This window comes from Balaenoptera musculus, chromosome 19 (genome assembly GCF_009873245.2).
Source record: "Balaenoptera musculus isolate JJ_BM4_2016_0621 chromosome 19, mBalMus1.pri.v3, whole genome shotgun sequence".
Lineage (NCBI taxonomy): Eukaryota > Metazoa > Chordata > Mammalia > Artiodactyla > Balaenopteridae > Balaenoptera > Balaenoptera musculus.
The window spans coordinates 16,650,040-16,675,105 of NC_045803.1; the positions used below are offsets into that span (position 1 = coordinate 16,650,040).

A 25,066-nucleotide genomic window follows, 5' to 3' on the forward strand; every position below is an offset into this window, starting at 1 on the left:
GCCTTAAAGCCTTTGAGAATTCCCATTGGTCTGAGGATTCCTGCGTCGGCCATGTGGGTCGGAAGTGGCTGGGAAGGGAATGGGGGTGTTGAATTTGGATTTTGGAGGGGTCACTGGTGGACGGTCAGTTTGGGGCGCCGAGGGCGGAGATGGGGGTCCAAGAGGGCTGAGAGTGGGGATCCGGGGAAGCTCAGATGGGAGTCCGAGGAAGCTAAGAGTGTGGGGTTCTAGAAGACAGAGACGGGGGAACCAAGGGTTTCAGGGAGGGAAGGTGTGAGAGGGGTCAGGCTCAGGGTCAAAGGTCCAAGGGTGCTGCAGGGAAGGGGCACTCGGGAAGAGAAGTCTGAGGGGAGTCTAGAGTGGGGAGGATACAAGGATACTGAAAATGGATGTGTCTGAGGAAGCTTAGACTGGGGACCTCGAATATTGTTAGAGAGCCGGGCTCAGGATTGCAGGTCTGAAGTTTTTAGGATGAGGTCTCAAATCAAGGTGTTTAAAGGGGGTCTGGGGTGCAGCCCTGGGGGATAGGTGTGGAGATCTTAAGAAAGGCTGCCAGTGGAGTCTGAGGTTGTTCTCTGTAGAGGCTTGAGAGGGCAGACATGTGTAGTTTGTTGGGTATTTGGTGGATGGTTTGGGGGGAGTATTGTGGGTGCTCACTGTGTCTGGGCAGGGAGCCTAGGGGTGCATTGGGTAGCTTTTGAGATGCTGAGGACATCTAGGTTTTAGAAACCAAGTGAGTTTCACTAGAGGGCTGAGGTGAGGCCCTGGCCCATGATAAGAGCAGAAAGCTGGATCACAGTCTGAGGGTGGGAGGCTTGGTGACTTCAGCATGTTCTCCCCTCCCCACAGGAATGACCGGGTACACGGACTTGATGTCAATGGAGGATCAGGACGCCAGGGTTCCAGCTCTGGAACCATTCAGGGTGGAGCAGGTTGTCAGGACTGGGGGTGCAGAGGGTGAAGGTGGGGACTAGAGGGCAGGAGATAGAGTGGGGATAGGCAGGCTGACTCCTGGGTTTGTGGGCTGGGACTGCCCCCTTCCTCTCAGTTCATCCTTACCCTCAGGGTCTAGCCCTACCCTCACCCCCACCTCCCCATCCCCCAAATAGCCATTGGTCCCTCGACTTAAGGCCCTGGCCTGTCTGGGGACATCCTGAGCTACGCTCCAGAGGAGGGGCTGCTCATGGATGGTAGCACCCCTGTGTGGATGCAAAGGTCACACCTTCAGGGGGATCTCTCTATCCTAGGCACCACCTGTAATCTACTATGTCCCTGACTTCATCTCCAAGGAAGAGGAGGAGTATTTGCTTCGACAGGTGACCTGTTTTTCCCCTCTTCCCAGAACCCTCTTCAACCCCCAGTTCTCGTGGGAGAGCCCGAAAGGTCACAGTGAAGATCCTGGCAGGACGGAGAGTGCCACCTGGCACCCATCCCTCACCACCTTCCCTATTCCTTTCTCAGCACCTGCTGGGGCCTGTCAGAAAGGGCTTTTCCCAGGAAGCTTAGGAGAAACCAAACTGATTTTTTTTTTTTTTGGCCGCGCCATGCGGCTTGTGGGATCTCATTCCCCTAGGGATTGAACCTGGGCCATGGCAATGAAAGCGCCGAATCCTAACCACTAGACCAGGGAACTCCCCAAACTGATTCTTAGAAAGGTGGTGGTTATTATGGAGCTCAGACTCCCTGTGCTAAGACAGCCCTATCCGGCTACCTTAGAGAGAAGGAGGTTATAACATAGGCTGAGATATAGCCCAGTTCACTCCCTTGAGATTTGGGGAATGAAGAATTTACAGTGTTCAGATTTCTGTGCTGAGATAACCCAGGCCTCAGAATGTTAAACGCTTCCCTGTGCTGATAGCTCAGCATAGACCCAGAGTCTTGGGAACAAGGTTACCAAGCACAGACCACCTGTGTTAGATAGCCCAGTCTGTACTCTATTCTTAAGGTCTGGGGAAAGGAGAATTTTACAAAGCTCAGAGTCTGTGCACTGGGATAGCCCTTTGCAGCCCCAGAGCCTTGGTTATAGAGCACAGATCTTCCCTGCGCTATCCCAACTAGTCCTGTCTAGTTTGAGTCCCAGGAATGAGTTAGCTCCAAAACTCAGACTCTCATACTGAGACAGCCGATTCCAGCACCATAACAATGAAGGAAATAAGGAGATTTCTTAGACTTCTTTGAGATAACCCTTTTTAGACCCTTGGGGTCTTGGCAGTGGAGAATTTTCAACGTACTCTCTTGGCTATACTGAATAGCCCAGTTTAGCACGTTTTCTCCCTCAGGCAAGAGGAACAGGAGGTTCCAGGACTCAGACTGTGCTGACATAGCCCAGGAATCAGGAAATTACAGACTGCAGACTGTTTGCTGGGCTGAAAGAGCCCAACCCAGCCCAGAGCTCTGAGTGGATTCAGACCCTGATTGTCACAGCCCTGGTTCCCTCCCTCAGTCCCTAGACACAGGGGGGCTTTGAGGCCAGTGGCCTCCACAGGGGGAAAGGGCAAAGAACAAAATCCTGGGAACACTATCTCAGAGAATGATCCCACAGACACTGAGATGACCCATTTCCACCCTAGGTGAAAACCCCTATGTTGGCCTGGGTGGGAGAATCAGAGAGGGTGGTTCTGGTAAAGGACTGACCCCCTTCCCACCTCCCAGGTGTTCAATGCCCCAAAACCAAAGTGGACCCAGCTCTCCGGGAGGAAGTTACAGAACTGGGGTAAGTGTCTCCGACTGTGGGCATGGGTGATTTAGGGCTGGGGACTGGGGTAGGCAGCTCAGGTTGGATAGTCTCAGGACATTGAGGCATCGGGGTGCGGGGGGGAGGTCCTTGAGGGTTCAAGGGGTCCCAAGGGCCAGGAGGATTCTGAGGGGTCAGTGGAGGTCCTGAGGGCTTAGGGATTTCCTGATGAGTTGGAGGGTATCTCTAGGGGTTTGGAGAAGTCAGGAAACCTTTGAGGGGTGGAGTGGTGATCTCCAAAGAGTTAGGGGTCCCCGAGGAGGTCAGAGTGCCACCAACCACTGGGATATCCCTAATGGGGGCTCCACATGCCAGAGCTCCTTGGTTGGGTGCCCTCAGCACCCCATTTCCCCCCCCCAGGTGGGCTCCCCCATCCCCGGGGGATGGTTCCTGAGCGGCTGCCACCGTGGCTCCAGCGTTACGTGGACAAAGTGTCTGACCTCAGCCTTTTTGGGGGTCTCCCAGCCAACCACGTCCTTGTGAACCAGTATCTGCCTGGGGAGGGCATCATGGTAACCACTCTCTCACCCCGACCCCCAGACCTCGGATCCACCATGGGGCAGGGCATCATGTCGACCCACATCCACTCTTATTAAGCAGCCACATACCCCAACCAAACACTCACCTCCCTGTCCCCAGCTGGGGAGCCCCGCTTTCACCTGAGGGTGGGGGGGTGTGGACTCCTGCCCTGTCCAGCCCTGGTACCCACTCCCCAGCCCCACGAGGACGGGCCACTGTACTACCCGACTGTCAGCACCATCAGCTTGGGCTCCCACACCATGCTGGACTTCTACGAGCCTCGGCAGCCAGAGGATGATGACCCGACAGAGCAGGTGGGCCCTGAGACGTTGCCCCAGCCGCTTGTGGGCACTCTGACACCCCATATCCTCTAAGAGGCCCCAATCCCACCTGCCTGCGGGGTACCCCTGATACCCTTCCAGACATCTTCCTCTGTCCCCTCATGGAGGGCACCCACATCCGCCCAGATGCCCAACCCATCTGCCTGCAGGGTGCCCTAGAAATCACGATATCCACGGATACCCCAATACCCCCATCTGCTGAGTGAATATCCTGACATCCTACAGATCCCCTGGCTCCACACATTCAGAGCGCTCCAATACCGCATGCAGGGCTCCCCAGTTCTCCAACAGACACTGATATCCTCAGATACCCCAACACCAGCCACTCAGGGTTGTCTCTGACATCCTTCCAGACACCCTGACTTTCAGTGGCCACTGCACAGGCACCCCAACACTGACTTCCTACCTGCCACTCCAATAATGTGATCTGTCATGCAGGACACCCCCAGATTCTCCTTGGCACCTCAACGCATGACTCGCTGCTCAAGGGCCCCCAGATATCCTGCCTCCCCTCTGTGTTGCTCATGACAGCAGCTTCCCTGACCTCTTTCTTTGATGTATGTCTGACACCCCAGTGTGCACAGAAACTCCCCTGGACACCCTGACACCAGCTGCTCCTTACGGCTGCCCTTTTTAATCCTACATGCTCCTGGATGCACTGACACCCCCTCCCACTCTGCTGGTGTCCTCAAAACATCCTGATATCCGCACATCCTCCCAGACCACACCTGCTCATCTCTTCCTCCCTTCCTGGCTTCAGCCAAGTCCTCAGCCCAGTTCCACCCAGTTTCCTGGGACCACTGATCCCTCGGTCCCAGCCCCAGCCCCTTGCAGAGCCCAGCTGCAGTTCCCTTAGGCCCTTAGATGCCCCCATCTGCAGCCCAGTCCCCTGCCGAGGGACTGCTGACACCCCCTCACCACCCCGTCTCCAGTTCCCTGCAAGCCTGGCCCTGGCCCTGGCACCCGCGGGATTTTCACTCCGAAGCCTCGATCCCTAGGAGCACACTTGCCCCTCAGCCTTCGCCCCTGGGACTCTCTGACCCTCGCCCCCTGAACCCCCAAACCCGCTGCTCTCTCGCCCACCCCACTCCTAACTTCTGGGGACCCGCTAACCTTCAACCCGCCCCGCAGCCCCGGCCCCCGCCCCGGCCGGCCACCTCGCTGTTGCTTGAACCGCGCAGCCTGCTGGTGCTCCGTGGCACCGCCTACACGCGCCTCCTCCACGGCATCGCAGCCGCCAGCGTAGACGCGCTGGACGCCGCCTCCCTGCCGCGCAACGCAGCCGCCTGCCCCTCGGCGCAGGCTGGAGCCCGCCTGGTCCGCGGCACCCGCGTCTCGCTGACCATCCGCCGCGTACCCCGCGTGCTGCGCGCTGGCCTCCTGCTCAGCAAGTGACGCCTGGACCCAGGACCCGCTCGGATTCCCGAGCTCTCGCCTGCTCCGGACTGCTGGCGCCCTGTGGGCAGAGGGAGTTCCCCCCGGGTTATTTTCCCAGTACCTGTGAGGGAACCACAGGAAAAGGCCCCATTCCAAATAAACCACCAACAAAACAATCTTACTCTGGTTTTGGACATTTGGGGGTGGGGGCCCAGATGTTTGGGTTCCTGAGGGGCGCTGCGTCCGGGACCTTAGATGGATGGTGTGGGCTCCCGGGGTCAGATGTTTGGGTCACAGAGTGGAGAAGAATCCAGGGCTCTTGAGGGGCAGGGTTATATCTGGAAACCCCTTAGGTGGGTGGAGTGAGCTTGGGAGGTTCAGCTACTGGTCCGCTAGGGAGGAAGGAGTTAAGTGGTGCTACTGTCACCTGAGCTGGGCATCAAATTACCTGGGTCCAGGTTCCTCCTGGAAAGAGGCGGAGCTGAGCCTGGCCCTGGGCTTCTGTCTGCCTCAGGCCTGGGTGAGTCCAACTGAGGAAGTCTGGGAGGATAGGAAAAGGGCTCCTACTGGGGATCCTCACTGACTCTCTGTCCTCAGGCTCCCCAGTATGGCCCTGCCCCCACGCCTGGGCCCTACACCCCCCTCAGAGCCCTTCAGCCACCCGCCTGGAGCCCCTAGGGAACTGAACGCATCTGGATGCACCATCTGCTCTGCCTCTGGAGAGGAGAGAATCAGGTACGGGCTGGGGCTTTTGAAACTGTGGTCCCAAAAGGGTGGGGGCAGTAGCAGGGGCCTTTTGAGGGTAGGAGGTATTGTAGCTAAGATCACCTGGGGACATGAGAGAGGTAACTGGGGACAGGGGTAGGGTAGGGTGGATAATGGGCACCTAGGCTCACCCAGGGGCCTGTCAATGCCGCCCCCATCCCAGGTCAGAACAGGCGCAGAAGCTGGGGCAGGACTCCTTGGACCCTCCCGAGCCCTTCCAGGGTGGGCCGAGGGGCACTGATTCTGCTGCTGGCCTCCCCAGATTGCCAACGCCCCCTTCTCATGAGGACTCGGCTGGGGCCAAACACCGTGAGGTGAGCTGAGGTGCACTAGGCCCCTGTGCCAGCCCCTACCTCCTGTCTGTCTCCCAGGATCTGGCTTCCACACCGGGGATGAGGTGATGATTCTGGAAAAGTGTTGGGCATCTGTGTGGGGAGGGATGCTCTAGACAATGATTCTTTAACTATCACTATTCAGTATTTTACCAACTGAGAGAGAATTATTTTAGAATTGGCCCTGGTGTAGCCCCATTCCTTGTGGGGCTATCCAGCTCCATCACCCTCTCCCTCTCCAGATCCCCAGGCCCTATATGTGCAAGTTTCTAGGAGCCTTGAAAACCTGGAGAATTTGAACTAGAGGTTCTCAGGCCTGGCTCCACTGGGAAGTTTCTCTAGGTGGGAGCAACCCTGGTGCAGACCCAGAGATGGACTCTGCTGCAGAGAAGCATCCAGAAGGCAGGAGCCTGGGTGCAATGGGTGTGGGCCAGGTCTTGGTTGGCTCACTGGCTCTGACTCAGCCCCCTGTGTTCCCCAGCGCCCCATCTCTGGCCGGGAAGTATTGGAGGCTGAGCAGGACAGCCTGCATCTTTGCCTTTTGGGGCTGGGCCTCCGGCTGCAGGACCTGGAGCAAGGCCTGGGGCCCTGGGCATCAGCCCAGAGCAGGATGGTCCAGCTGCAGGTGGGCAGTGGGAAGCCAAGATGTGGGAGGGTGGGCAGGGCCTCAGGAGTGGGTGCCAGCTTCCCAGGGTGGGAAATGGGTTTATTCCATGTTCCAGGTGTCTGGACGGCAGAGGGGGCGGGGATAGTGACTCCAGGTCTCAGGTCTCTGGTGCCCCTGCTGTGTGTGTATGGAGGTGGGGGGTGGGGACGGGCTGGTGTGGTGTTGGTGATGTCCAACCATGTGTACCCAGGCCCTACAGGCAGACCTGCATGGGGCAGCTGAACGTTTAGATGCACTGCTGGTGTTCGGTGAGGGGCTGGCACAGCGGAGTGAGCCTCAGGCCCGGGCATCCCTGGAGCAGGTCCTGAGGGCCTTCAGAACCCACCGAGACAGCATCTTCCGGCAGCTGTGGCGGCTGCAGGCCCAGCTGGTCAGCTGCAGCCTGGTATGGCCCACCCTGGCGGTCCCTGGCGCAGGCGCCGATCCCAACCCTCATGACCTCTGTCCTCTGACCAGGTGTTTGAGGAGGCCAGCACACTGGAGCAGGACTTGGAGGTCGAGGGGGACTCAGACGGGACAGGACCTGGTGGGGTCTGGGGGCCCTGGGCACCCAGTAGCCTCCCCACTCCCGCAGAGTTGGAGTGGGACCCGGCGGGGGACGTTGGGGGCCTCGGGCCTTTGGGGCAAAGGACAACCTGGACACCAGGGACTCCCTGTGAGCTGTGTGGCCGCAGGGGCCCCCAGGGCAGGGGACAAAGCCTTGAGGTGAGAGCAGGTGGGGTCACCTCCTCCCAGGCACCCAAGGGACCCTCTGTGTGTCTCCTAGCAGGGCCCTTTTTCCCTTTCGAGGAGGTCTTCATGGCTCTGTCACTCCCAGTGTCTCTTTTGCTTTTGGTGTCTCAGTGGTCTCCTCCCTCCGTCCCTCTGCCTCTCTTGGCCTCCAGGTGTCTCTTTTGTACCTATATTTCCTCATTTCCTCTCACTCTCTCCCTCACTCACCTCACCACAGCCACGCTAGCCTCCTGGCTCTTCAAATATTCCAAATACACTCCCATCTCAAAGCCCCCAGAGGCACACCGAGCTCACATCCTCACTTCATTCCATCCAGTCTCTCCTCAAATGTTACCTCTTCAGAGAGGCCTGCCCTGGCCTCCAAACATTATCACTCCTTATCCTCTTACTTTATTTCCTAACAGCACTTACCACATCTTGACATTATACATTTATTAACTTATGGTCTCTCTCTCTCCTGCTAGAATGTAAACTCAATGGACACCAGGACTTTGCCTGTTTCCACGCTCACAGTGTCCCCAGCTCCTAGAACAGTACCTGGCATGTAACAGATGCTCATTAAATATTTGTTGAATGAATGAATAAATAATGTCTCTCTTCTCTTGGTTTCTTTGGCTCTGCCCCTCTCTTCATCTCTCCCTGAGGTCTCTGTCTTCCCCCAGAATCTCATCTCTGTGACACTCCTCCTGTCTTGGCCCTTCCCCAACTTTGTGTCTCTTTGTCACTGATTCTCCAAGGACCCCACTTCTCTCTCTCCCCACAGGACATGCTCATGTCAGGCCTCAGCCACCGGAAACACATAACAGGTCACCGAAGACGATCCCTGCTCCGGAAGTCTCAGGTGAGTTGGTCCTCGGCCAGGTGTATCACTCAGGAATGTTGATGGCAAGTGACAGCAACCCAACCCAAATTGAATTACACACAAAAAAGAGGATGCTATTTTTTTCATGTAACTGAAAAGTCCAGGTGGTGTTGAATTCAAGACCTCAAATACTGTCAGGGCTCAGTCCCTCCCTGGCTTAGGCTCTACTTCTCCAAGGTGGATTCCTTCTCAGCAAAATGGCTGCCCCAGCAGCTACACACTCAGTTCCCACTGGCTTACCCACCCCAGGAGGCAGCCAAGTTCTAGGGCTGACTCCTGCTTCCCCAGCTTGGGTCATGGCCTACACCCTGAACCAATCACAGTAGCCAAGCTGATGGAGGGCTCTGGTTGGCCAGATCTGGGTCACATGCCTAACCATGGAGGTGGAGTTTTGAGTTCAGGAAAGTAGGGCGGTATGATACCCTTCTCCCCAAACTGAACCACTGTTACCAGGAAAAGGCGGACTGTATGGAGGGCAGGCACTGACAGACATCCACTATACTTGGAGATATTCCAAGTCCATGTGGGGTCTTGGGGATGGAGGAGGTGCTAGGAAAGGAGGAGAAATAAGCCCAGCTCTGTAGGTCTATGGTGGTAAGGTAAAGACCACATTAAATATCACTTCCACCCATTCTGCTGCTGGCTGTTCTCTACCTTTAGGACAAGATGAGGCAAGTATCTCCCAATGTCCAGGATGTGATGCTGGAGGTAGACCCTGGGTGAGATGCCTGGGAGATGGGTCTGGGGGTGTGGGGGTAGGGCTCATGGTGGCAGCCCACCCATACATTGAACACTGCATTTCCCTATGCAGAGCCCCAACTCCTGCATCCAGCCGGCCCCTGACCTTCCTCCTCCTCCTCCTTTTCCTTCTGCTGGTGGGTGCCACACTGCTCCTGCCCATGTCAGGGGGCTCCTGCTGCTCTCCTGCCCGACTGGCCAGGACACCTTACCTGGTGCTCAGCTATGTCAATGGTCCTCCCCCAGTCTGAGTACACAGTCCAGACATATGTAATAAATGGTCACTGTCAAAGGATGTGTCTTAGTCTGTTCGGGCTGCTATAACAAAATAACATAGACTGGTGGCTTATAAACAATAGAAATTGATTTTTCACAGTTCTGGAGGTTGTAAAGTCCAAGATCAAGGTGCCTGTAGATTCAGTGTCTGATGAGGACCCACTTCCTGTTTCATAGACGGCTGTCTTCTCACTGTATCCGCACATAGAAGAAGGGGCGGAGAATCCTCTGGGGTCTCTTTTATAAGGGCACTAACCCCTTTCATGAGGGCTCCATCCTCATGACCTAATCACCTCCCAAAGGCCTCACCTCCTAATACTATCACTTTGGGGGTTAGGATTTCAACATACGAATTTTGAGGGGACACATTCAGTCTATAGCAGGATGTGTGGGGATATTGGGTGCTTGAGTACTGAGAATCTTGGGTATGGCCCTGGTACATCTAGACAGCCCCCTCCACAGATCCCTTTGCCTTGAGCACAGAACATGGAACTGAATCAGCCCATCTTGGGTTGGGTTCCCCCAGACCCTGAGACAAAGATTCAAGCACAGGTAGTTTTGTAGGGAGTTGATCCTAGGCAAATTGATAGGGGAATGGGAAGTGAGCCATGGAAAGGAGTTAATGAGCTGGTTGCTGCTCTGGGCACCTAGAGTGCCATCCCCCTAGGGACCTCTGGGAGACTGTGGGACACAAAGTTGTTCCACCCAAGAGGTGAAGAAGTTGTGGCATATATGTACCAGCTCCCATCTCTCATTGGTTAAGGATTATTCCTGGAGATATTAACTCCCCAGCACTTCCAGCCTCTCCTGCCTGTAAAAGACCCTCAGGGAAAGAGGCACAGGTTCTTGCTACAGGATGCTAGAGTAGGGGTGCAGGTGTGCAGAAGGGGTGCAGGTGATGTTGGTGCTGGGTTGCCGACAGCACTTGCTATAGCCCCTGACCTGCATTCATCCACGTGCTCTGTTCAAACACTCCACATGGTGGGCTCCCAGGCTGGCCATCACTGATGCAGGACTGTGAAAGCCCCCTTCTCCAGGTCACCAGGCTGAATTACCAGGGCTCAGTCCTGGAGTCCAGTCCCCAGCCCCAGGTATCTAAGCTCGTCCTCTCCCCAGAGCTTAAGGTATCAGGACAAGAGGTAGAGCAGAACCAGACTCAAGAACAGAGGCAGGAGCCCTGTGCTAGGCTCCTGGATGTGCACTTAAGACAGATCCCTTCTCCTTTAATTCTCACAAACACCCGATGATGTGGCCCCGCTTAACAGAATGGGAAACTGAGGCTCTAGACAGAAAGCCACCAGCCTAAGGCCACACAGGGAGCAAGTGACTGAAGCCAAATCCGCACTGATTTAAAAAGAAATGGGAATCTGTTTCCGTGGGTAACTGAAAAGTTCAGGACTGCAAGCACAGCTGGATCCAGAGGCTCAGTTCTTTCCTCTGTTTTGGCTTCACTCTTATGCAAGTGATGGCCAGAGTGCCCCTCAAAACCTCCAAGCCTACATCCCACCAATTTAGCAGCCAATAGGAGAGTTACTCTTCCCTTACAGTTCCAACCAAAGACCCAAAGCCAGTGTCACATACTTCACTGGGGGCTGCAGTCAGCCTTGACTGAACCATGTGTACTGAAAACAGGGGGAGAAGTTGTTCTCCAAAAAAAATCAGGGAGCTGTTACCAGAAGGGGGAATGGACACTGAGGGAATGGGGCATGAAGCAGCAGATTCTGGGAGTGACTCCAAGTTCGGGGAGAAGTCAGGATGCAAACTTAGATCTGTTCTGTTTCAAATGCCAGGCCACGTCCTGTCCCTGAGGAGGCATGGTGTTCCTGGGGTTACCAGCAAATGGGACAGGCAGAGTTTTGGCAATATCGACCCAACCGATTGCGTAATGGAGCAAATCCATGCCATTCATTCATTTAATATTGACTGAGTCTGCTATGAACCAGGTCCTGGTCAAGTCAGGCTAAAATCCTGGTCCCTGTGGAGCTGACATTCTAGTGGGAGAAAGCAACAGTAAGTAAAAGAAACAGGTAAAATATGTAACAGGTCAGAGAGTGGTTAAGTGCTAAGGAGAAAACTAATGTGGGCAAAGGCAAAGGGGGAGGGGTACAATTAGGATGGTTAAAGAATCAGGGAGACAATTATATCATTATGCTATAATTAAGTCATTATACCAAATTGCAGTGAGAACACAAACCAGGGGGACTCCTAGAGGGGTGCTGTCCAACAGAAATATAATGTGAACCACAAATATAATTTTAAATTTCCTAGCTGTCACAGTAAAAACCGTAGAAACAGGTGAAATTAATTTTAATTTAATTTATACTCTAACGCAACATATCCAAAACATTATCATTTCGATATGTAATCAATATAAAAATGAGGTATTTTACAATCCTTTTTTCTTACTAAGTCTTTGAAATCTGGTGTGTGTTTTATACTTTATAGCACATCGCAATTCAGATGCTTAATTTTCAATGAATAAAATGTAGTGCTACCAAAACAATACAGCTGTGTTTAATGACAAAATATTTTACACTGCTACAGTTTAAAATTTTAAGTTACTTAGAATTTATAAAATTTAAAAAAATTCTCCAGTTGCACTAATCCCATTTCAAATGCTCAAGTCACAGGTACTTCCCAGATACCATACTGGACAGTACAGGCCTGGAGGAAGAGTATTCTAGGTAGAGGGGACAGCAAGTGCAAAGGCCCTGAAGTAGAAGTGTGCCTGGCACGTGGGAAAGCCAGTGTGGTTGGAGTGGGGGAATGGAAGGAGGTAAGGTGAGAGAGGGAGTAGGGCCAGATCAGGTGAGGCCTTGTGGACCACAGTGAGGACTTCTAGTCTGAGTGAGATGGGCACTGGAGGGGCTTTTGTTGTTGTTGTTTTCAGCTTTCATTCTGATAATTTTTGAACTTGTACAAAAGGAGAAGGAACAGCATTACAAGTCCTTGTGAACTCATCACTGGCTCCAAATATTATCAACTCAGGGCCAATCCCGTTTAATACTCCCAGATGCTCACTCCCCTCTTCCTAGATTACTACTTTGAAGTCAATTCTAGACATCGTATCTTTTTATTCACCAGCAATTTGTGGACCATCTCCAGAAGATCGATTCTGTTTTAAAATTTAATCACGAAATTCCCTGGGGTCCAGTGGTTAAGACTCCACGCTTTCATTGCGAGCTCGCGGGTTTGATCCCTGGTCGGGGAACTTAAGATTCCACAAGCTGTGCCGCGCGCGCAACCCCCCACCCCCCACCCCCGCAAAAAATCTAATCACAACGCTCTTACTACTATAAAAAAAATTCTAGTCATTCCTCCACATCATTTACACCTAGGATGTCACTATTTGAGGGAGGGAGCTGAGCAGGAGTGCTGGCAACTTGGGGGTGTGGCTGGCTCCTCATCCTCATCAGGTACTGTGAACTTCCCAGAATTCCCCAAGGCCCCACTGGGCCACCTCATGCACCTGGTCGCCCCTTTGGGACCATTGAGCTTGTGACCCAAGACAGGAACATATTCTAGTGACCCATCATTCCTAATAGGGTGGAGATCAGAATCTGTAAGGGAGAGCAGATATTATTTCAAAGGTCAGAAATTTAATTTAAATTGATTGCTAAATCTGTGAAGAAGGTATGCATGAGAGATTTATAAAGTCTCAGAAGATACAGGCTTTACTCTTCTCAAATCTCTTGTAAAAATGTATCCTCTGTGTGAAGATCTCTGGTGCCCAAAGAGGAATGACCAGTGATATGACCATTGTCTTTTTTGTAACTTTTTGTTTTGTTTCAAATTACTGAAAAGCTTTAAGATGAGTACAACAAACCCCCATATACCTTTTATCCACATTCACATAAAATGTTAACATTTTACCCCATGGGCTTCACCATTCACACTCTCACTAATATATATGTGCACATATTTTGGAACCATTTGAGAGTAAGTTGTAGACATGATACTCTTAATTCCTAAATACTTCAGTGTATAGTTCTTAGGATCAAGGACACTCTTATACAACTAGAGTACAGTTATTGGAATCAGGAAATTTAAAAACTCAATTCAAGTCTATTATTAACCCACAATCCATATTCCAAGCCCCTTAAGTCCTTTATAGCAATTTTCTTAGATCAGGAGATTCTTTAACAGACAGGTTGAGAAGCACTGACCCTGTGCCTTAGAAGAGTGAAAAACACAGCAGTAGACACAGAGATTACCAACGGGGGTGGGGGGGAGGCTTTAACGTCAGCACATTCTGAGCCAAGGACTTCAGTGAGGTGGTTTATTTGGGATGTGACCCCAGGAGGAAGGAGTTAGGGAGTGGAGAGAGTGAGACAGGGCAGGGGAAAATCAAAAAACGTGCTCATGGAGTGATAGCCACTGTGAGCAACTGGGGCTCAGTCCCATGGGGGAACCTCATAGAACACATTTCACTTGTCCCACCAGACAACAGGCACTTATCCAGTGACTGCTGTCCCCCACAGGCTGTAGTTTGCTCCTAAGGGTATTAAACCACCCCCCATAATTCCCCGAAAGCCCTCAAGCAGAGGAGCAGAGATGCAGGGGCTCAGAGCAGGAAGCTGGCAGCCTTTTGGGAACCCTCCTCTGCAGCTACAAGTGGGGTTGGGACATCATCATCTGCTGCCACATGTATTTAATTCACTGTATCACTGTAACAGCCACAGGAGGGAGGCACTATTAGTATGCCCATTTTGCAGATAAGGGTGTTGAGGCACAAAGAGGTTAAATCACTTGCCTCCGGTCACGTAATCAGTAAGCGTTGAAATTGCGATTCAAACCTAGGCATTCCAGTTCCAGGGTCCTTGCTCTTAATCACTGCTCACTCACCTACAACCTCCTCCCTCAAATCAGGCAATCCCCTCCCTCATCCTCTCTACCAGACAAACTCCATTCCTCTGTAATACCCGAGTGAATGTCTCCCTGACCAGGATACCCAGCCCCAGTGAGAACTTGATCATTGCCTGCAGCCCTGCCAGAAGCTCCCATCCTGGAGCCTTATTAAGGCTCAAGATCTTGGAGCCAGGAGTGAGCAAGAGGAAGAGGGAGATGCAGGTGGAGATGTAATGGGGGCTGGATGGGTAGGACTTAACCCCTTAAGCCACTTTCAAAACTTTGGCTTTTACTCCGAAATGGAGTCAGGCCAGGATTAACAGCATCACCCTGGTGAAGAAACTGAGGCACAGAGATGAACATGGCCGTGGAGGCCGAGTACCAACCAGAGACAAAGCTGAAGTAGAAGCCACTTGCGCGAACAGCACAGCCTGTGCTCTGGGGCACTCCAGGCCCCAGCATTTCTCCCCTCGCCCTCTCCAGGCCTTTACCCACACTGGTCCCCCTGCTTAGAAGCCTATCCCTACATTCTGGCAAACACTTTATAATTCTTTAAATTGCACCCCAACTTTATTACTATTTGGGTTCCTGCCTCCCCCACTGGGATTGGGGCAGAGACTGTGTTTCTATTCTGTCCACACTACCTTTGATCTGAGGTCTGGGCTCCTTTCCTGAGGTCCTCCTCCTCCTCCTCTCAACTGCATTCAACTGCTTTCCACTTATTTAACCGACATCAGTGCAAATACAGCTGAAGGCTGCAAAATGCAGTACCCCAGGGAATATCTAGGGCAGGTCCATGGGAGGAGGTATGCCTGTGGCCTTTGGGTCCACCTCTCCTCCCCAACCCCTCGGCCTTGCTAACAAAAATCCCAGCTTGTAGCTGAGGCTGGACTCCTCAGCCAGGTTTGAGGGCCCCACTACTACCTCAGGGGTTACCAGCCAGGTCTCCTCAGCTCCACTATTCCTCTCCTGCCTCACTACCCTCCATTAAGGAGTCTACTGGGGCTTCTTTGGGGTCAAGCCAGGCTGGGTCCCCTCCATGGATCTGCCCAGGAGAGAGAACTATGCTGCTCCAACCAATCTGCCATTCTAGAGGGCTCCAGAGGGGAAGAGACAGCTCCCCACACCCATCCCTTGCCAGAGGGTCCCTTGTTGGTGTGTGTGTGTGTGTGCCTCTTCAAAAATCCCCCCAAACATTAAATCTTTAAGACCATCAACAGGGAAGTAAGCACATCCCCAATTTTATTGCCTTTTTGTCTAACAGTCCTGAGCAGGGAAAGGGGCAGGAACCGGGAGTCCCCCTCATAAGTATCACGTAGAGGTCTTGAGGGGGTCTTTAATTGATTAGCTGGGGTGAGAGAGTCCCTACCCGCTTCCTCACCGATCCTAGTTTGTCACAATGGGCGAAAGATTTTTCTAAGGGGATTTCAGGCTTCTCACCGGCCATCAGGGCATCTTCCCAAACTCCTCAGTAGAAAAGTCTGCTCTTCTCATAGTTACACACAAAGAAGGGAGTCTCCTTGAGGAGCCAGGAGTGGTACGTTCTCCGGGGTGTAGAGAAGGGCGTGTCAGTCTCTTTCTGTCCAACAGCGGGGCGTCCTGGCTCCCCAGGCCTTCGGGTAAGTAGTTCTCAGCTTGAGAGTCCAGCCAGCCGGCGACCCAGGCTGCCCCAAGCCCTCATGGGTAAGTTTGACCCGTTACCATACGTCGGGCAAAGTTGGGCATCTCTCGCCATCGCACCCTACGTCGCCAGGAGGGCTCTTCAATTCCCCCAATCTGCCGATCTGGTCTCTCAAGACCTCTCACCTTCCATCAGGCCGGTTCCCCGGTCCCCCCCACGCAGTCAGGCGGGCCCCCGGTTCCCCTGAGCCATCGGGTGACGGTCACCGTCCATCCGGCGCGGTGTTCGGTGCCCCCATGCTGTCCAGCGGTCTCCTTGGGCCGTCACCTTCGTCAGGTGGGGTCCCTGGGGCCCCCGCGCCAGGGGACTCCTCAGTCGGGCCCCGCGTACTCACAAAGGCACCCATGGCCGTGGCGTGACCCCAGCGTAGCAGCTGAAGCTGGCGCCGTCCGCGGCGGTACAGGTACTCGATGCGCAGTACGTCGGTGCGTGGCAGGCCGGCGTGCTGTCGGAACTCGGCCCGCACCCGGGACTCGGCGCCCGGCTTTCCGCGCCCGGCGCGCAGCAACTCGCGGTACAGACTCAGAACTTGTCTCTGAAGCCGGCTGTGCCGGCTCATGGTAGCAGCTGGGGCGCGGGCTCACACAGCGAACGCCCCACCGAGTGGCGCGGCAGCACAGTTGGAAGAAGTGGTGAAACCCGCGGCAACTGACGCTTCCGCCACCCGCCCCCAGCTTTGCGGCGCCGTCGCGTCCCATAGGTTGTCGCTGCTGCTACGTCACAATGTTGTGAGTAAGGGGCGGAGCTGCTGGCTCACTGGCCCGCCCCACAGGAAATCAGTGTCCTTTACAGGACGGTACTTCTGAGGGCTTGGAGGAGGAGGGCGTTAGGCGCTGAGACTCTTAGGTTTGGGGTCGGAAGGGACCAGGGGATCCTGACCTGACTCTTGGCTCCTGCGAGTGGAGAGAGCTAGAGGTTGGAGCCCTTGTGTGCCCCAGGCCGCTGGGGGCACTGGGAGAGAGAAGACAGGCACAGGCATGCTTTTGTCCTCAGTTATTTATTAAAGCAATCTCGGGAAGCTCCGTGCGTTCCCACCCGCAGAGCAGGTGTGCGTCGAGGGTCCCAACCCTGGGGACGGGCAGAGGGACGGGGTCACGCGGTGAAGTGTTGGGTCACAGCCGGCAGGACAACCTTCTCGGTGCTGAGAAGATGGCGTGAGAGATGGTGTGGCCTCTAAGGCCCCAGACGCAGCCTGTAGCGCAGGGAGTTGGGCTGGTAGCGCCCTCTACCGACATGAGTCGGGTCCAAGGGTAGGAGAGGGAGCGGCCTCCCCAGCTGTTGAAGCCCGGAGTCCAGCCCACATGGAACACTTCGACTAGGCTGGCACCCCGGTGTCCAGGGAGTATCAGCTCAGCCTCAATTCCATTAGAGTCCCCGCAGGCTACGCGGAGGCGTGCTCGTAGCGCTGGGAGGCCCGCAATGCCACGACCCCCTCGGACCCTACCAGCACCCGGAGCGTGGGGGACCGCTGGACAGTAACCCGGGAACCCTCCGCCCAGCGTGCGACCACGACCCCGCACACCTGGGCGGCGAGCTGCGCTGGGCGTGGGTTCTTCTGCTAGAGGGGAAGCGGGTCAGGGACGGGGGAGAGGGTCGGAGTTTGGGAGTCAAACGGGAGATCTGAAACCGCTATGAATCCCCTCGGTGTCTCTATCAGAAATACATACCCAGGTCTTTGCTAGAGGAATAAGGTCTGGGATTTGCTTTAAAATCCTCCAGCACAAACAAAACAAAAAGAGTGAGAGGAAAAGAAAGCAAGAATGGCCAAATATTTGTAACTGTAGTGGGGTTTCATAACACTATTCTCTCTTCTTTTGTGATGCTTGAAATTTTCCGTAATAAACACTTTCTTAAAAGGGAGATTTAGAGAGAGAGAGAGAAAAAAAGCCTTTGGATCCTGTCACATCTCTCTCACCTGTGTCTTCATAATCCAGTAACTGTTTACTGAGCACTACTCTGTGCCAGGCACTCTTTCAAGTGCTTTAATATTTTATTTATAAGATAATGTATGACACCGTATGTTAATAAAATATGCAATATAATATGATGCAATTGATATTTTAATATATTGTCACCTAATTTATATTATTTTATGTAATACATTTATTTGAAAATAGTGAATATTTAAAACATTTAATTTTTTTTTTTTTTTTAAGTTTTGGCTGTGCCCGACCAGGGATCAAACCTGCACCTACTGCATTGGGAGGCAGAGTCTTAACCACTGGACCGCCAGGGAAGTCCCTAAACACTTGATATTTTAAGTGACATTAAATCCTCACCAACACTCTGACAAGGTAGATCTGCAGCACCATATGCCTCTTGCCTCTTAGGAAACCAAGGCCAGAGAAGTAACATAGCCTGCCCAGCTTCACATAGCTGGTAAGTGGCAGAGCCAGGTTTCAAACCCCAGGGATCTGATTTAATGACCTGTGTTTTTAACCACTCTGCTATACATACTGCCTCTCCAAAGATAGTATTAAAATGGCTGCAAGAGCAATCACAGCTTATACTTACTGAGCACTTACTTATGCCAAGCACTTTATTTTTTTTAAATTAATTTATTTTTGGCTGCGTTGGGTCTTCGTTGCTGCGTGCCAGCTTTCTCTAGTTGCGGCGAGCGGGAGCTACGAGCAGGGGCTACTCTTCATTGCGGTGTGCAGGCTTATTGTGGTGGTTTCGCTTGTTGCAGAGCACGGGCTTTAGGCGTGCAGGCTTCGGTAGTTGTGGCACGCGGGCTCAGTAGTTGTGGCTCCTGGGCTTAGTTGCTCCATGGCATGTGGGATCTTCCCGGACCAGGGATCGAACCCGTGTCCCCCACATTGGCAGGCAGATTCTTATCCACTGCGCCACCACGGAAGTCCCCCAAGCACTTTATATGTATCTTCACAGCTACCCTATGTGGTGGGTACCACTCTTATCACCACTTTTTGTGGATGAGCAAACTGAGGCATAGAGAGAGGTTGAGTCACTTACCCAAAGTTACACTAGAAGTTTAAGAGACATAGTTGGGGTTTCTTGACCCTTTAACCAAAGGTTCTGGCTTAGCTTACCTGCCAGGTTGTGGCAGATACCCAAGCTGTTCTCTTGCTGGCCCATCGTCCCACTCCTACAATTAACCTTGAACTCACGGGTGTTTCTATTTCTCATCATGAGATTTCAGGTTTGTTTTCCTCTTACCTAGAAATACTATCCATTTTGCCTGCCCAAATTTCAATTCTCCTGTTGCTCTCCTGTTTGCAAGTTCCTTGGGGAGCCATGCATCCTCCACCCTGGCATCTCTCCCTGCTGGATTTCCAACCTCTCCTTGTCTGGCTTCTTCCCATCGGCACTTAAACATCCCTGAGTTTCTCCCATCTCAAAATCATCATCATCATCATCATCATCATCATCATCAATTCTAAGATACCTTTGCCCTCTGGAACTTTCTAGCTGATCTTTATTCTCCCCTTTCTGCATGGACAACTTGTCAAGAGAGGTGTCTATACCTGCTGTCTCCAGCTGTCTCATTCCTCAACCCTGCAATCCAGGAGCTGCCCCCTGCTGTGTTGTGTGATAGAAGGAGCCTGTGTTCCTGACTTGGAGGAAACAAAGTCATTATACTTGGATTGTTCATGAGAAATAAGCTTTTATCAAGTTTAAGCCACTGTAATGTTGAGCCTCTGTTATAGCATTTGGACATAGAGCCTACTTAATATAGATGCTAACACAGAAAAAGGAAAAGGCAGGGATGAAAGATGGAAACTTGAGTCCTAGTGACATTATTTGGGTCCCTGAATCCAGCCATGTCTGAAGGCCTCAACTTTACACAAATAAAAGTAGATAAATTCCCTGTTGTATTTAAGATAGTTGGCATCATTTTCTGTCAGTTACAGCTGAAAGTCTTACTGATATGGTGTGTTTCAGGGAACATTTTATGATGAGGTACAGAAGACTCTGTGCCCACCCACCCAGGCCTGGAGACCTCTCTGACAGGGATGTCACATCCACTGTGGAAGTCCAGTGTCAGACTGGCTGAGAGGGTCTGGCCCTTGGTGCAGCCACGTGGCCGCAGAAAAGGGATCAAATCCAGGCTGAAGACGTCAAGGTTGGCATGGGCTATGCCACAGAGACCCGCCAGGCGGTAGGCACAGGAGCCCGGGGATTCATAGTGGGCTCCTCCGAATGTGCGGAAGTGGAAGTCTTCAGTGGCAGTGGAGACAAGTGGCTCCTCCAGGACAGTGGGGCTGGGTGGGGACTAGGCTAACAGGCAGTGACGCCAGCCACCTGTGGCAGCCTTGCAATGACCACAGCACTTCTCAGGCCATCACTGGGGCATGTTGCTTACCAGGGCCCCAGTGGCCAGGCAGTGGCCATGCTGAATACAGTTGTCTGTCTGGAAAGTGCAGCCTTGGTGCAGGAAGCAGGAGCAATGGGCACGGGGCACGCATCAGCCCTCCAGGGCAGCAGATGACCAGACAGGCACTGGCAGGTAAGGGCACGGGGGCATCTACAGTGCTCTGGGGCTGAGGGGTTGATACATGTGGCTGTTCATGCAGAGCCACATGGGACAAAGCGGGAGTTAGCTGGGCACTGGGGACTGGGGCCGGGGAGCAATGGTGGGGAAACCAGCAGTGAGGCCACGGGTCTCAGAGCAGGAGCCAAGGTCGTTGTGGGGGAGAGAGAGGGTTAGGGACCCAAGAGTCCTAGGAGTCTGAGTCACCAGTCCCCTCCTTCCCAAGACCCAGAAGTCATGCCCCAATCTCTGACCCCTCAGACCACAGCCCTGGTCACCTTGCAATTGACAGCCTAGGGGTCCATCTGTGATCCACAAACCTACTTTGCAGGGCAGCTGCAGGTCACACTGTCCCCCAGTTGCAGGTATAGGAGGAGCAATTCTTTAAGAGGATAGTCTGGCCAGGCTGTGGAGGAAGGGAGGGAGGGTGAAAGGTGAGGTGGTACTAAAGGGAAGGACGTCTAGAGGTTGTGACATGAGCCCCATTCAAGGAAGTGCATCGGGATCAAAGGCAAAGTGGAAGGATCCAAGTGAAACTCTAACAAGGACCCAAGAGTATGCTCACAGGGAAGCATTGGCCATTGTGGAGGCAACAACAGCGGTCAACAGGGATGCAGTCACCCCGTGCCTGGAAGAATCCATCATCACACTTGCAGCCCTCAGTTCAGGGAGTGGGAAGCTGCACCTCCTGAACACCCGGACAGGCCACGGGGCAGGGGTTCCACACAAGCTGTAGAGGCTGTGTTTGGGGGCGGGGGTGTGGGGGGAGACTGCATGGCTGGGAAGAGACAGCTTGTCACGCTCAGGCAAGCCAGGGGCCTCCCGTCCATCCCACCAGCACCGTGAGGCTGCATCCTTCTTGAGGGACCTCCCCCGTGGATTAATCATAACGGCAATAATAACCAGCAATGACTGAGCAGTGTCTACATACCATGTCATGTGCTGGCTACTTTAATGGGTCCCAGATATGACTGACATGGCTTCTCTGCTCTTTGTCTTCTGGGGTTTTGCCCACCCACCACCCCCAACCCCTACTGAAAGGGTTGACCATCTCTTGAACCACCAAGTGATCCTACCTCTCATCCACCTGTTTGGGCCTGTGGGGAACCTGTCAGTAGACTCTAGTAGTGGATGTCTTTTTTGTCCTCCCACCCTTCTGATAATGATACCTCCTTTTTGACAGCCACCCATCCTTACTTTCAACATACAGATTGAGATGACTCCACATCCAGGCTCTGGGGTGGGTACAGGAATCGGGGCTGGCTAATAGATTATTCCTCCCTCCTTTGGCCCCAATAGTTGGTCAAGCAAAGTCTATGGGTAGGGACTCTAGGACTTTGGCTGGGGCCAGTGGGGAAAGGGTGTTACATTTTGGAAGAGCGCTTTAAAGCTGGTAGAATTGTCAGCCTGAAGTTGCAGAAGCCTTGCTGCTACCACAAGGGAAGAATCTGCTTGAGAATAAAGCTAACACAGAGAGAGGAGGGAGGGGAAGACCAAGACACAGAAGAGAGACCAAGAGAGAGAAGGAGAGAAACAGATTTCTTCTAACAGCAATTGAAAATTCTTAATCCAGCTAAGCCTGAAAATAGAAATACCCTCTGTCTTTGCAGTTACATGTGCTTCAAATCCTTTTTTTTCTTTCCCCAGTTTAGGATTCTGACACTGCCATTAAGAGTCCCACCTGATAGGGCTTCCCTGGTGGCGCAGTGGTTAAGAATCCGCCTGCCAATGCAGGGGACACAGGTTCAAGCCCTGGTCCGGGAAGATCCCACATGCTACGGAGCAACTAAGCCTGTGCGCCACAACTACTGAGCCTGCTCTCTAGAGCCTGCGAGCCACAACTACTGAGCTCGCATGCCACAACTACTGAAGCCCGCGCGCCTAGAGCCCATGCTCTGCAATAAGAGAAGCCACCGCAATGAAGAGTAGCCCCAGCTCATCTCAACTAGAGAAAGCCCGCGTGTAGCAACAAAGACTCAACGCAGCCAAAAAATAAATAAATAAAATAAAAATCTTAAAAAAAAAAAAGATTCCCACCTGATATAGTGGCCACATTGTGTCCCCATGACCCCACCTCTGCCATAGCTAGTTGGGCCAAGGCTGGACAAATGACCATGGCAGGCAGAGGTGGGAATGGTCATCAATCTATAAGTAAAAAGCAAGCCAAACAAGTTCCCACCAGGAGCATCTGAACCTAGAGGCAGGAAGGGGTCAGAGAGGGATGGACACTGACAGAGAAAGTCAAGGTGGGACCAAGAGTTCATGAGGAACATGGAGGAGACATGTGGACATAGAGACTCAGAGTTGATGAGAATCTGTTAAGTAAGTGAACAAATGTTCAGATGCCAGATAAGTCATTTTCTAGGTGTATGACATTGGGCAAATTCCTTAACCATCAATGACTTGGTTTCCCTCATCCATAAGATATATCTGCCTGATGGGGTTGTTGCGAGAATCAATTAAGGTAATAACAAGGCTTAGCACCGAGCAAGTACTCAATGAAGTCAGCTGCTCTTTTCATGTTATTACTGGAACTATTTTTACATTATTGTTGGAAAGATACTAAAGCATAGAGGGCCAGGAGGATTCTGGAGCCAGGTGGAAAGGCCAGGTCTGCTGCTTACTGGCTGAGATCTAGGGAAGTACTTAGCTTCTCTGTGCCTCAGTTTCCTCACCGTAGAAAGCAGACAATGATTGTCCTTATCTCCTAGAGCGGTTCAAAGATGGAGTGAGCTGACTTAAAGCAGGTCAAACAGAGGTTCTCAAACCTAGCCTAGCATCCGAATCTCCTGAAGGGCTCATTACAAAAGGTTGCTGGGTCCCGCCCACTCCAGAGTTTCTGATTCAGTAACTCTGGGGCAGGGCAAGAGTTTGCATTGTAAACAAACCCTGTGTTGCTGATGCTGCCGGTCTAGGGACAATAATTTGAGACCCACTGTCTCAACACAGGGTCTGATATAGAATGGGTGTTCTGTAAATGTAGCTAAGAGATAAAATCTGTTTTCCCAACAAGAATGTGTGCAGGATTCTGTCCTATCTGGCCCTGTATCTCCCTCGTGGGCCTGGCACATGGTGGTCCTCCACTAACACCTGTGGGATGACAGAAGACCAGACCTGGCCTTGCACTCCCGACCCCACCGGCAACGACTCACAGCGAAAGCCAGGCGCCCTCCAGGGCTGCACACTGGCACCAGCCGTCTGGCAGGCGGCCATGGAGGCCTGCAGGCAGGCACAGAGCACTTTGCGGTTCCTGTGGGCAGGGCCCTTGTGGGCCACACAGGCCCAGAAGAAGGGCTCTGGCGGCAGGCATGGGTGGCAGGCTGCCAGCAGGTCGCTGGGCTCACACAGGAGGCCGCAGGTGCCGTGTCTGCGCCCCTGTGCTTGGTGGCTGCTGGACAGCTGGCATCTGGGCAGGGACACAGCGCGGCACAGACCCGGGCCTCGGCTGCTGCAGGTCATCTGTCATGTCGCTGTGGAAGTTGCCCCAGAGGCTGCGTGGGAAGCTGCAGGAGGTCACGGGCAGCGGCAGGCTCAGATGGGAGCCGCGCTGGAAGAGCAGCCACCGGCCTCCAAGCCACGAGCACCACAGACGGCGCCCCCGCCACGCGAAGGTGCGCACCCACCTCCGGTCAGTGGGAAGGGCAGGCAGCCAAAGGAAGCCTAGAGTGAGGGGGGATATCAGGGCCTGGGGAGCATCAGGGAGAGGAGGGGGTGGTGGTGTGTGTGCAAAGGCTAAGAGAGGTGGTGTGCCAGAACAGGGGGAGAGTGCAGAGGGATGGCAGGAGTGAACGGAGGGAGGAGGTGAAGGAAGGGGGAGAGAGGAGTCAAGGGGAAGGGGCATTCAGGGCAGCGCGTGGGAGTGGGTATTGTGGGCTTGGGGGTGGGTATTGTGGAGTAGGGGGAAGGCCGGAGGAGTGGGAGGAGGCCGGTGGAGACTAGGGGGGGAGGAAGTGAGGGGAGGGAGAGTGGTGGGGTGGGCATGGGGGTGAAGGATGAGAGACCTAGAGGAGAGAGACCTAGAAGGGAGAGCTGTAGCCACTGTGGTTCACCTGGCAACCCAAGAGCCAGGGTCACTAGAAAGGCTGCATTCCTGAGCATTTGAGGAGGGGTGAGGGATGAAAGCTGAGGGGGTTGAAGGTTGGGGTACTGGGGCTTTGCGAGGTCTCACCCTCATCCGCTAACCAGGAGTCTTGTTTCCAATACCCAGTTCTGTCCTCATGCAAAACTCAGAAGTCCTCCTCTGAGGAACCCAGATAAGTTTTTCCACTAAGGAGCTAGCAGTGCCCACCTCCTCTAGTTAATAGGACAGCCTTCAGCCAGGACCCAAAGGTCTTTCCCACAATTACCAAGAGCCTCCACCAAGAACTTCCAGGTCAGAGAGTGTCTCTCTTCTCCCAACCCATGATTTCCATTTTTATGCCTCCAACACCACCCCCCAGAAGGTTCCCAACCCACCTTTTACTCTCCTTCACTACCTCCACCCCGGTCCAGCCCCCATCATCTCCTGCCTGGAGCATTGCAGCAAGCCTCCTCACTGGTCTCCCACTGCTTCCTCCACAAGCCCCATAGTCTGTTTCCCACATGGCAGCCACAAGGATCTTATTTACATGCAAGTGAGATCTCAACCGTTCTCTGCACAAAATCTTTCCTTGGTTCCCACCTCACACAGAATAAAAGCCAAAGTTACCACAAGAGCCCACAC

The 25,066-nt window shown here is 53.2% G+C and overlaps 3 protein-coding genes across 17 annotated transcripts; 2 read left to right on the forward strand and 1 right to left on the reverse strand.

The window, feature by feature from the left end:
• The first annotated feature begins 37 nt into the window (after positions 1 to 37).
• Positions 38 to 5,152, forward strand: ALKBH6 (alkB homolog 6). Of its 3 annotated transcripts, none has more exons than XM_036832999.1 (7): positions 38 to 123; positions 850 to 932; positions 1,248 to 1,316; positions 2,653 to 2,713; positions 3,095 to 3,246; positions 3,451 to 3,567; positions 4,726 to 5,152. In XM_036832999.1, exons 2-7 carry the CDS (start codon positions 852 to 854, stop codon positions 4,987 to 4,989), a joined length of 744 nt encoding a protein of 247 aa, XP_036688894.1. In that variant the 5' UTR covers positions 38 to 123; positions 850 to 851; the 3' UTR covers positions 4,990 to 5,152. The 3 variants fall into 3 exon arrangements, with proteins under 3 accessions (XP_036688894.1, XP_036688893.1, XP_036688896.1); XM_036832998.1 differs by having other exon boundaries at positions 3,074 to 3,246; positions 4,726 to 5,147; XM_036833001.1 differs by lacking the exons at positions 38 to 123; positions 4,726 to 5,152 and having other exon boundaries at positions 864 to 932; positions 3,489 to 3,551.
• SYNE4 (spectrin repeat containing nuclear envelope family member 4) lies at positions 4,917 to 9,359 on the forward strand. 13 transcript variants are annotated; one of them, XM_036832929.1, is made up of 10 exons: positions 4,917 to 5,052; positions 5,569 to 5,706; positions 5,900 to 6,050; positions 6,550 to 6,693; positions 6,926 to 7,120; positions 7,192 to 7,440; positions 7,932 to 8,007; positions 8,231 to 8,308; positions 8,990 to 9,048; positions 9,141 to 9,359. In XM_036832929.1, exons 2-10 carry the CDS (start codon positions 5,579 to 5,581, stop codon positions 9,339 to 9,341), a joined length of 1,281 nt encoding a protein of 426 aa, XP_036688824.1. In that variant the 5' UTR covers positions 4,917 to 5,052; positions 5,569 to 5,578; the 3' UTR covers positions 9,342 to 9,359. The 13 variants fall into 13 exon arrangements, 12 of the variants coding, with proteins under 12 accessions (XP_036688824.1, XP_036688826.1, XP_036688825.1 ...); XR_005017389.1 differs by lacking the exon at positions 4,917 to 5,052 and having other exon boundaries at positions 5,284 to 5,706; positions 7,932 to 8,011; positions 9,141 to 9,213; XM_036832931.1 differs by lacking the exon at positions 4,917 to 5,052 and having other exon boundaries at positions 5,284 to 5,706; positions 8,990 to 9,000.
• Positions 9,360 to 15,387: 6,028 nt separating this feature from the next.
• Positions 15,388 to 16,540, reverse strand: SDHAF1 (succinate dehydrogenase complex assembly factor 1). The gene has a single exon (XM_036833039.1). The coding sequence runs from the start codon at positions 16,429 to 16,431 to the stop codon at positions 16,075 to 16,077; it is 357 nt and encodes a 118-aa protein (XP_036688934.1). The 5' UTR covers positions 16,432 to 16,540; the 3' UTR covers positions 15,388 to 16,074.
• Between the last annotated feature and the right edge of the window lie 8,526 nt (positions 16,541 to 25,066).